The 12,007-nt window shown below is 41.2% G+C and overlaps 2 protein-coding genes across 3 annotated transcripts; one reads left to right on the forward strand and one right to left on the reverse strand.

Moving 5' to 3' along the window:
- Positions 1 to 682: 682 nt before the first annotated feature.
- On the forward strand, positions 683 to 6,504 carry aimp2 (aminoacyl tRNA synthetase complex interacting multifunctional protein 2). 2 transcript variants are annotated; one of them, XM_015019342.1, is made up of 4 exons: positions 683 to 944; positions 2,661 to 2,879; positions 3,113 to 3,347; positions 5,705 to 6,504. In XM_015019342.1, exons 1-4 carry the CDS (start codon positions 819 to 821, stop codon positions 6,091 to 6,093), a joined length of 969 nt encoding a protein of 322 aa, XP_014874828.1. In that variant the 5' UTR covers positions 683 to 818; the 3' UTR covers positions 6,094 to 6,504. The 2 variants fall into 2 exon arrangements, with proteins under 2 accessions (XP_014874828.1, XP_014874829.1); XM_015019343.1 differs by having other exon boundaries at positions 683 to 833.
- Positions 6,505 to 8,373: 1,869 nt separating this feature from the next.
- On the reverse strand, positions 8,374 to 11,202 carry LOC106937704 (uncharacterized). The gene is made up of 2 exons (XM_015019341.1): positions 10,789 to 11,202; positions 8,374 to 10,505 (listed from the first exon to the last, which is right to left on the reverse strand). The coding sequence occupies exons 1-2, from the start codon at positions 10,978 to 10,980 to the stop codon at positions 8,793 to 8,795; spliced, it is 1,905 nt and encodes a 634-aa protein (XP_014874827.1). The 5' UTR covers positions 10,981 to 11,202; the 3' UTR covers positions 8,374 to 8,792.
- Positions 11,203 to 12,007: the final 805 nt, after the last annotated feature.

Below are 12,007 nucleotides of genomic sequence, written 5' to 3' on the forward strand. Positions count from 1 at the left end.
CTTTATGTATTGGTTTCAAATGCTTTAAGTTGTAAAAAGAATAAAAATAAATTTGGAAATATTTCTTGATTTGTTATCGTGTTAATATGTTATTGATTTGTATGTTGTTATTTAATTCTTTCAAAAAAAAAATACCAGAATTTACATAGTATTATAATTTGTCTGATTGCATCAGGTATTACAATCAGTTGCTCCTCAAGCAGCCCTTTTACCAGAAACTAACTTCAGTTTTTTTTTAAGATTATTTTTTTACTTGAAAATCTTTTGTAAAGGTTCTCTTTCTTGAGGACGAGCATTTCCTATCTCTTATTGGTTCATCTCATTCATCTCAATGTTTTTTTTTTCTTCTGAAAATAACATGTAGACTCCTGAATGACTGAGTAAAGATGCATCTAATCAAATTCTGACTTCATCAAACTACCAACATATAAAAAATAAAAAGACAAATAGATTGGGAAATATCCACATGAAAACACGAATTCTATTTTTTTTTTTTTTTGCATGTTTAGAGATTGCAAGAAGTACTTTAGAAGTAAAACCAATGAAAAATAAATTGTATTACTTTTAAATTAAAATTGTATACTGTTACATGAAAATTCAAATTAAACTTACAAAATAATTTATATTTAATAAAGAATAAAACAATTTTTAATTTGTTTTAATTTTTTCCTGCCGGATGTGACGACACCGTGGCCTCTCTTTCCGGTGCAGGCGTGTTAGCAGCACTCGCTGCCTGTCAACATCACACCTCTTCCGAGGGTTTTTTGTGTTTTGTGTTTTAAGTGTTTGTCCCTGGCACTGGTCCGAGGTGCTCCGCCATGTCCATGTACCAGGTAAAGCCCGTCTCTCCGGACATAAAGATTGATTTGCCCACCTGCATGTACAAGTTACCAAATATCCACACGAGGCAAGAGAACAGCTGCAGCTCGGACCATGCGCTTCAGGTAACCGCTTACTGGTTTGATTTCAGTCAGGATTTTTAGAGCTATCAAGCCTCAATTATAACATTGTGCCTTTTTCCCCCCTTGTTATGTTTTGGTATACGTTCCTCCCAGCTTGTTTATTTTTTAGCCAAGTTAGCTTCCTGTGCTTCCATGACTGTGAAAATGTCAAATGTGGCTGATGCAACCAGTGCTCTATGTAGTCATGAGATTATGGAAGTATTATATTATCAAAAGCTAAATGAATGACTTTAGTGACTAAAGATTATACAAAAATCTATCTTTTAGGTCAACTTCATGTGTGGTTTTTAGAAAATGAATGAAAATGAAAAAAAGTCACCAACTAGATTTAACTTGGCCCACTAAGAAATAATCACTTTCTTCAAAAGGGATACGAGCTGCTGATGAAAAATGTATTACTGTGTCAAAAAGATGAGATTTTTCACAGATTTTCTTTGTTGCATGACTAAGATAACTGCTGGTTGAAATTTTTTCTGCTCAATAATACATCTCTCAATAGATGTTTGCTGTGATCATGGTTATGATCAGCGTTTACTTAAATAATTGTTGAAATAGGATCAGAAAAAGAAAAAAAAATCAACACTGCAATGTTTTATGGTGAACGTAAGAATGCCAAAATTATACAGCTCTTTAGCTTCTGAGACATCGCTTGCAACTTTAACATTTGTTCACATAATTTAGCAATGTGAACTACATAATATCTTTAATAAAAATATATAAAAACATATCTAAATGAATGCCTTTAGTGACTAAAACCAACAATCCATTATTAAAGACAAACAGCAGATATCATTTCTGATCTTTGGCACACTGTATTTAATTTACTGTTGGTTCAGTTGAACAGGTTTAGTCACAAGATGCATTTCTTAAGGTAGAACAGCTGATTTGCAGAATACTCTGACAGAACAAGGTTCTCTGTTTACTGTTTTTTTTTTTCCTGACTTGATGGCGAAAGAATTTTCCAAGACTACACTGTTGAACTTTTACTACTCAGATCTTTTGACATTGTTTTTCAGATTGTTTTCGAAACATTACCTCCCTGCTATGCTTGTTCTAATCACAGCTTTATGTAAATGTCAATTTTTTTTTTTTTTTCCTTAAGGAGAACACATTTTTTGATGCAACAGTGTGTTAAATAAAACACTTTTCATTGATTAATTTTATTTTCACCGAAATGGCGGACAAGCATCTCTTTTTCGTGAAGCTGTTGCCGCTCCTCTGATGGAAGAGATCAAGATGGAGGCAAAGCTTCCTGTAAATACTGCTGTGTAGTCCCTGTTTATCAGCGTTGCTCTGCGGAGCAGTTTACCCAACTTACCGTCGTCAGCAAAACCTTCTCGGTGCTCCTTTGCAGTAATATCCAAGTGTTTCTTTTCCTTTCTGTCCAGCAAGTGTGTAGCATCTAAAGCTTCCCCTTAATTGCTATTTAATGATATTTCCTATAATGGGAACTCTAATATGGAAATGTGTTATTTATTTATATACATATTCCAAAAAATTAGGCCCTTATGAAATCATAAAGTATCTAGACCAGGTAATTAGCAAGGCATGCAAAACTTCAGCAAAGTTTTTTTCTTATTTTTTTAATGGTTATGTATTTAGGGATTTGTTGTTCTTGTTGGTCGTCATGTTAACGTATTGGTTAAATGCAGTCACTTCAGCTTTGCAAAGCTAAACTACGTCTTTCTGTCTTTCCAGAATGGCGACGTGGACCCGGCAGTCAGGGCTCTGGAGGTGCGTCAGGATGAGATCATGAGGAAGCTGTACGAGCTGAAAGCGGCGGTCGAAGGCCTCGCCAAGACTGTGACGACCCCAGATGCAGATCTGGACGTGACGGTCAGCAGCAGCCTCTCCTCACAGAGCTCCAGCTGCGACATCTTCAAAGCAACTAAAAACCTGGATGCACTGCTGGGGAAGGTAGAGAAGTGATGCGTGTTGTAGCATGTACGGCTAACTGGGCCATTAGGGCTTTTAGATTTTGGAGAAATCGTAAGACTCTACTAACCAGCTGCCCCTATCTGTATCGATAGCAGTCTTGGTAGATTAGAGGATTTGGACAGACGCTTTCCCATTTGTGGCTGCTGTAATGGTTTAACTGTAATAGAGAAATCGACTTAATACTCACGACACATTTTCCTTCGCCCGTTTAGGACCTGGGCGCTCTCCGGGACATCGTCATAAATGCAAACCCTGCGCAGCCTCCCCTCACCCTGCTGGTTCTCCACAACCTGCTGTGTCAGCACTATCGGGTTCTCTCCACTGTCCACGTCCACTCTTCGGTCAGCAGCGTGCCGCCACAGCTCCTGTCCTGCCTGGGTCCCAAACACGCAGACAGTTACGCTCGCCATATGTTCCAGCTGGGCTTCACCCTCATATGGAAGAACGGTAAGGGGGCACTGACACAGGTGCGTTGTAGTTATGTTCTGCCAGGTTCAGACTACTAGATTATGGTTTTATTTGGGTAGAGAGCAAGACTGCACAAGATGAATTGGAATACGATTTCTCAATGCTATGACAGGAATATCTGTCAAAATTAGCTTCCGTTTTTTTCTGACCTTCCTCTAAAAGTAAACAACAGGTGCAGGAAGGGAACGCTGTGAAAGTCTACCCAACCTGCAAAATACATTTTTGGCATGTCGAATTTGCATGCACAACATTTGCATGGTATTGCAATTTTACACTTATTGATATTACAGTAATGACTGCAGCGTATTGTGCAGGTCTTGTAGAGGTACACTGTTTAGAGATTTTGTGAAGCCCAGACCTGTAAATATCTTTTTTATTTTTATTTTTTTTCCATTTTCTTCTTTGATGATCCTGGCCTATTATCACTCAAAATCTGTTTGTGCTAGTGTTAACGGACTGGAAAAAGCTTCTCACAGACCAGCCAGCAATACAATTTAGTTCCTTATCGTCCTTGTTGAAGACACTCACAAGCCCCTGACTTATTATTTTTTGTCATCTACAGTTCTCTTGCACAAAAGTGTGTTTTTTTTTTATTTATTTTTTTTTTTTTATGTGGTTACACCATCATCCGCGTAGCTCTTTGAGATTTAATCTGTTTTGTTTACATGTGTTTACACTCCTGAGGCTGTAATATTGTTGCACATAGGAAACGGCTTTCTGGATCCACGGCTTTATTCACTCTCCTCTATTCTTGCTGTATGTTTGTTGGCTGTAGTATTCTTTTCATTTCTTGTTTCTTATTAGCCGCTACTGCTCCTGACATCTCAAGTCAACGACCGGCTCCTTCATTAGAGTTAGCATGCCAGATATTTGGTCAGAGACTGGAACTTGTCATATCCAAGTTTGATTGTCCAAATTTGATGAATGGTGAATTCTAATTTATCATGCAACTACAAGTTTTTTTTTTGTTTTTTTGCAATGTGAAGAGTGTTTACAGTCCCCTGCAAAACATTCAGGGGGTATTAACCCTTTGAACTTCACGTTTTGTCACAACCACAAATTTCAGTGTATTTTACTGTTTTGTGATGTCATTGGGTAATAACATCATAAAGACCAAGAAAACATCAGAAAAACAAAGCAAAGTGGAAGCAGGGATAAAGTTGTGAATATTTTTCCCTGTTGCCAGTTTACCCTTTGTGATGGAAAATGGATTTTGGACCTCACATCTCATGAAACTAAGTTGGCAGTAAAATATGTAGTTCAAATATCAGGGCAGAAAATGTCCTAAGTAAAAGTAAACAAAAAAAGAAACCCCAAAAAAACAGTGTATATGATTTTAAATTCTGCATTAATGCATCATACTGTTCCGAAATCTGTCTATTAAGCCTGTGTGGTTCATCTCTGCTGAACCACACAGGCTTAATACACATCTGTGCTGTTTAATTTGGATGTGATTTCATGTGAACGCATGCGGGCAGATTGCTGCTCAGCTTGTCTGATGTTATAAAACTTAATTACCGTACTATTTACCAGGTCAAAGTAATTACAAGAAACAATAAGACGTGAGCTTTCAAGTAGGTGTTCAGCTGCTTTGTGGAGTGATTAGGAGGTGGAACTTTATTTGGTCGATGGCTGTAATTATCAGGAACAAAACTATGTGGAAAGCAGTAGAATGAGGAAAACATCAGAATATTTTATGTTGTTTCTTAGCTGTAAGTGTTGACATGATGCTGTCATCAAAAGTTAAAAAGGGGAATAGATTTGTTACTTACAGATACATTTTAAATGTGGCATTCTGGTGACTGGATTGATTGTGGTTAAGTCAAATTTGATTTTTTTCAGTTGAACTATGAAATAAAACTAGGAGGCGTGTTGTCTTCAGTTGTCCAGCAGACTCTCGTTCTCCATTTGAAGGGTTAAGAAGCCGTGAATCCTTACTAAAGAAGCTGGATATTCATAAGGCTTTGTTGAGGGATATTACCAAAAAGTTGAATGGAAGGAAAAAGTGTGGTCATGAAAAGGCATCTTGAGCAACCTGAGATTGCCTTCATGCCTCCCGGCACTGAAGCTGTTGTTCATGCGACATGTGAACGTACATTTCCACCAGAAAACACTTTATTTGATTTTCAAATTTTCTTTGAAACTGAATTTTAGTTAGTTAGTTAGCTCTCATCAAAATTAATAGACACTTGTAATTTATCGTTCTGTTTTGAATGTACATGAACATCTCTTTTTTTCCAGTTAAATTAGTGAAATTAATGACCTTCTTGGTGATGATTGGATTCATTGAAAAGTGCCTGTGTGCTTCTTTCTTTTTCCTCCTTGCTTGTTCGCAGTTCCCAAACTGGAAATGAAGTTCAGCGTCCGCAACATGTGTCCCATTGAGGGCGAGGCCAACGTAGCGCGCTTCCTCTTCAAGCTACTCGCTCCCTACCCCAGCGACCCCGCTGTGGCCACGCTGGTGGACAGCTGGGTGGACACGGCCTTCTACCAGCTGGCAGACGGCAGCGCCAAGGAGCGGGCCGCTGTCCTGAGGGCCCTCGGCTCCGCTCTGGGTCGTGGCCCCTGGCTCTGCGGGACGGAGTTCTCCCTGGCCGACATCGCCTGCTACTGCTGTTTGTCGCAGAACGGCTCAACGTCCGCCACCGCCGCTAACGTTCAACGCTGGATCAAGTCCTGCGAGAACCTGGGCCACTTTGGTCCTGCCAAGCTCCTCCTGAAGTGACCAGGGCTTTTCTAGGACCACATGCAACATGACAGAGGGGCATTAGAATAAAAAAATGATCTCAGCTATGTCTTGAACTCCTTCTAATTCTTCCCCACCCTATTCTAGTGTACTGACAAACTCGGTGAGTATGGTCATGTTAAAGTATTTATTTCTGCCATGCTGCTTTTATTAAACGGGGGGGGAGCATGAGAGGATTACATAGACAAGCACTTGGTAAATTAAGTTTAAGTACTGAGGGAGGTAATAAACACACTGACTACACACCCTCCTCCAACTTTGTGCCTAACATGATCCTGTTCTAAACATGTGTTAATGTGTGGGGTGTGACTACGTCTTTTCACAAGTAATACTTTATACTATTTGTTTTCTTAAAACATTAAAAGACTTAAATTTGGATCAAACTTGAAACTTGGCTTTGCTTTGTCTTTTTGTTCCCTTTATTTAACTTCTTTAGAAAACAACATGATCTTTTCTGTAGTTCACATCTTTGCCCAAAAGGAGCAGAAATATAGGTTGACTTAAGTATGCTTCCAAATATACTTTATCACTTAATACCTTTATGTACTTCATGAAAATATGCTGCTGAACGGTGACCAAGGAATGAAGTGAAAGGTAAGGAAATACTGAGCAATGTTTGTTCCACCAAACCATCGGATCTCCCAACAGTTGCAGGGCAATCTCAATAAATTAATATATCAAAAAGTTATTCTATTTCAGTGATTCGATAACGTGAAACTCCTATATTTAGTGCTATGCTGAATGTGCACACAATACTTAGTTGGGACTCTCTTTGCAAAAATCAACCTGTGGCTCTGCTGAAGTGTTGAAACTACAGGTTGACTTAATGTGTCCTTTGGCTTGGCACATATATTTATTTTGGCCTAACAATCTGGTATCTTGACAAACTACTGATTCCAAATGGGGTTTAGGTCAGTTCTGCTTGTTGGCCAATCAAACACATACCATGATCATGAAACCAGATACTGCATTTATTGGCAGTGTCGGTGGACGCTAACTGCTGGAAAATAAAACCAGCATCTACCTGTGGTAAGTGGATTTCCAAATTAAATGTAAAATGCTTGTTAATCTAGAAATTTGGACCACAGAGCCACATTCCCATCCTTTTTCCTCTTTAGACCCGGTTCTTCTGTCCGGTCTCTGGTTTGGGAGTAGCTTGGCAAATTATATTTCGTATGCAAAAATGGCAGCTAAAACAAATTTTCATGTTGAAACAGCACAAAGGTACAGATGGAGAGGCCTCTACCTTGAAAAAACCAAACATTTTTAAACTCATCACTAACTTGTACTGTGGCAGTTTTGGATTTTCTGCATAACTCCTGTTACTTATTCAGTTTACTTTTTATCATCTGATGTGTGCAGTAAAATCCTGCCTCACTGTCAGATGTGGAGTTTCTTCAGCAGTCCATGCCTATGTCTGTATAGTCCTCTTTAGGCAAACTTGCAGGGACTTCTCTTGAATTTGCATACCTTAACATTGATACATGCAATAACACTGAAAGAAACAACCTAATCCTATGATTTCTCATTCTCTCTGTGGATGGTTTTGGATCCTCCCCAGAGTTTTGTTTTTGACAGCTTCGGTCCGTGCAGAGCCTGCGCAGAAATGTGTTTGTATTCTCTGACAGGCTCCTGTTGGTCTCCAGGCAGCTGTCTGACAAGACGAAAGCTCTTAGCTGACATCTGGGCACATGGCATGGAATACGCTTGAGACGCTGCAGCAATGGAGTTTTGCTATTTGTGAATATCTTGCTTATAAATACAGGCATCTATGAACACCAATCAGTGCGCGCTGATGAAGCCAAAGCTGCATACAAATACAGTTCTTTACAGAAACTTTCACCATGGATATGAATGTCATGTTAAATTGGAGGTCTATTTTTTCCAACACAATTTTAACTTTGACTTTAGACATGAAGCCGTACAAATATTCAATTCAATGTGTCTCATTAACTCGCCTCTCTTCTGCAGTCTTTGGCCATCTACAAGTGTTTAGGTCGATTCTGGCTGAATAATTGATCAGTATTGGCTGAATTAGTAGAGTTCATTTAAAATGGCTAATTTCTTGGTGGAAATGCACAAATTCTTAATCCAGCCTTGTGTATGAATCTATGCTTATGTAGAGAGAGAAAAAGAGCGAGAAAGAGTGAGTTAAAACTGTAAAACTGACTGAAACTGTAAGTTAGCAGGCTTCATTGCTAATTGCCTTCTTGTTAGTTCAAATGGGGCAAAAAAAAAAAAAACAGAGACACATACAAACATGTTTTGTTTGCCTTTTTATATACGATATAAAACATAGAGAACAAGATGCATTCGTACTTAACAGCTGTAGAAAAAAGTAGCCCAACCAAAAGACAAAATCCTCAGTTTAGCTTCTTGGGCTTTTCTAAAATCAAAAAAACAGCACAAAAGGAAGATGCTTTTTGTCAGCTCATTCTTTCTGAATGTCAGTGGTAATGATTGTCAATCAGATATTTTCTTTTCATTAGGCCATTATGGAGGAGCAGAAGTATGCTTCACTAATAAAAAACATGGAGAGGAGGAAAATGCAAAAAACACATCAAGGCTAAAGAGCCTGAAATGAGACGTTTTGTTATTTTCAGTCATGATTTAGCACATTATGGTTTGATTCCACACAATTTGAAAGGTTGGGACCAAAAAAAAACAAACAAAACAAGTCATTCTGTTAACAAAGGACACACGCTGCTGTTGTATCTTAAAAGCTGAATGCGTTCGAAGTAGTCGTCTGTTAGAAAGTTTCTCTGCGAGGTCATGAGGTTGCCCTTCTGGCTGAAGAGGCGCTGGACGGGGGCCGACGAAGGCAGGGTGGTGTTGTATTTGAGAAAAAGCTGCTTCACTCTGGGGAAATCCTGCAGACACTCGAGGCTCTTCCCTGTTCCCTCGACGTACTTGCGGATCTCCTCCGTCACCCCTCGCTGCTGGTTCTGAGTGGAGGTCTTCGCCGACCCGTAGCTGAAGAAGTCGTCCTCGGATTTTATCGTGGACAGGTTGCGGCTGGTGTTGGCCTCGGGCACGTCGCGGGGCTCCATCTGGGAAGCCTCGGTGGCCAGCAGGGAGCACATCTCCTCCCTCTCGGAGGCCGCCATCCACCACAGGCGGAATTGAGGGGTCGTTGCCGTGGCGATCTTTGCCTCATTGTTGGAGAAAAACTCCTGGAATCGAACGTCGATCGCCACGGCAATGCTGTTGATGACGTCGCCAAAGTAGCTGGCTGCGTCCTTCTGCTCGTTTAGCTTGTTCTTCAAGCTCAGGATGGTTGGGATGACGAGACCGAGGTAGCACTTCTGCTCTGCTTGGAAGAGTTCGAGCGCAAATGCGAGAGGGTGGAACACAGTCACGTATTCCTTGAGGAAGGCCATTTCCTCCGGCTGCAGGCGGGTGACCTCCAGACGGGCACAGAGCTCCGTCAGCTCCCGCTCACTGAGGGAGATGATCTTCTGCACGGCACAGTACTCCACGTTCCAGCGGATAACGGCTGGGACGACCAGCGCCATCTTTCTAATCTCCTCTGCCACTTCCATTCCGACCTGGACATGGTGGCACTTGTTCCATATGGAGAACACCTTGGTCATGGAGCTGTAGTGAAGCTGACACATGGGCCCCTCCGAGATGGCCTGCCAAAAGTCCTCAGTGATGATCTGCTCCAGGGCGTGAGACGCGCATCGCTGCACCGGGGGCAGGAACAAGAGCATGTCCTGCTCTCGCTCGCCCTCCAGTATGGTTCTCACGTTCTCGAAGAACCCAAAGTCGTCATCCCTTTCCTGACTGTCCGACACGAACTCTCTGAAGACGCTGGCAAAAGGGCTGGCGTTGTCGGTGACGGTGGTCTGGACCTTATTTTCAATGTTGTACGCCACATGGGTGTCGTGTATCCGCCCAGCGATGGAGTCGTATGAGATCGTGTCCTGCAGCCGCGGGAACCCCAGAGCGGCAGACTTTCTCTCGAGTGACTCCGGATCGATCCAGTGGCACGTAATGCCAAAGAAGCTCCTGTCGTTGGCCGTCCAGATGTCCGCTGTGGTGCAGACGTACTGGATGCTGCTGAGCTTGACTAGCAGCTCCTCTCGCATTCTGGTGAGGCCTTGGTCCACTTTGGTAAACAGGGTCACCCTGTCCATGACCTTTAGCCCCTCCGTCAAACCTGTGATCAGCCTCTGGAAACCAGGCTGCTCCAGCACGTAGAAAGACTGACAATCCTCCACAATGAAGCTGAAGATGAGATCATCAATCTTGGACTGGGTCAGGCATTTCGAGATGATCTCTGCTTTGAGTTTTTTCAGCTGGCAGTGTCTGCTTTCCTCGCCGTTGTACTCCTCCTTCTTTCTCCCTCTCTTTGCATCAGGCCTGGCTTCACAGCCCAGGTGTGTTCTCTGAAAAAAACAAAAACAAAAAAAAAACAAAGACGCGTTTCAGGGCGGATGTAATATAACTTCATGCAACTTTAGAAACTTGTGCAATACAAAAAAAACCAACAAAAAAACAACAAAACTATCGAACAAGCAGATGCCTTCTTTTCTTGGAGGAGTCTGCAGCGCCATGATTGGACCATGTGTAACGTTATTAATTAGCTGTTCATTCATTTACTCGGTTTTAAAACCTGAACGCAAACTGAGCTGCAGATCTTCACATTCACGCTGCGTTCATCTAACTTACGTCTAAATGCTTCTTTAGGTTTGACGTGGAGGTTTTCGACGTGGACAGCAGGTTGACCCTCGGCAGGCACAGATTACATTGGACGATGATATTTTTCCCCTGATCAGCCTTGTACGTGAAATGGTGGCGATAACGCCAAGTGTTAATGGCCGATTTAGTCTCCCCGCAGACATCACGCTGCTCCACATCCATTTCAGTCGCAATGTCTGCCGCTAAAGACGAGCTAAAACACACAAAAAGTATCGTAATCCGATTTAGTAATCTTGATTACACGTAAAGTAACGCTGGCTGTGAAGAAATCCTCATGAAAAAGGGGGCAGGCCTTTGTTTCCATGTTGCTCAGCAAGTGGAGAAGGAGAGGACACCTACGTCATCTTCCTGTTCGCGAGCGCTTTCAGAACAATGCTGAAGTGGGTTAAGTGCGCATGCGCCTCAAAAAAAGGGACCCGTAGTTGTTACGTCATAGTCAATATCTGTTATTTTGAGGTGCACCTTTTTTTTTCCACTCCCTCGTTATTTTTCGGAGCTACCTGGTGCCACCATTAGGCGGTGGAAGGTAAAATATTACAGCGTTTGAACAAACAAATACATAATCTATAATAAATAGATATTTGAGGCAAGTTTGGTAATTGGAGAGAAAAATTGTAATTTGTTTTCAATTTTGTTCTAAAAACACATGTCACATTTGTAACTACATATTGTGCACAATTTGAAACTAAAACCTATATGTTCTTACCTTTTTGAAAAAGATGCCTTAGTTAGTCTAACTTTAGTTAACTTTAATTTAAAAAAAATGATTTTAAAGATAAATATCTTCTGAATAATCTGCTCATTTCTATGCACTCGGTGCCTGGTTGGTCCTTCTTTTTCTTCAATTGTTTCATCAATATAGTGAGATGTAGAATATCTGCCTGTGTCACTGCTGAGATGTAACAATGTTGCTTTGACTGCTGCCTTTAGTTCATCTGCATTGTTGAGTCTGGTGTCTTCTTCCTCTTAACAATACCCCATGGTCAGGCCACTTTGCTGGCCAACCAAGTGGAGTAGCACCATGGTCACTGAAGCTGCTCTCAGATATTTAGGTAGATGTGTACTTTGCATATCAGAAAACACAGAGGACCAACACCAGAAGACGACATGGAACACCAAATCATCACTGGCTGTAAAAACTTCACGCTGGACTTCAAGCAGTATGGATTCTGTGCTTCTTCACTCTTCA

Source organism: Poecilia latipinna, unplaced genomic scaffold (assembly GCF_001443285.1).
Source record: "Poecilia latipinna isolate Pla-1442-1.1 unplaced genomic scaffold, P_latipinna-1.0 Scaffold2415, whole genome shotgun sequence".
NCBI lineage: Eukaryota > Metazoa > Chordata > Actinopteri > Cyprinodontiformes > Poeciliidae > Poecilia > Poecilia latipinna.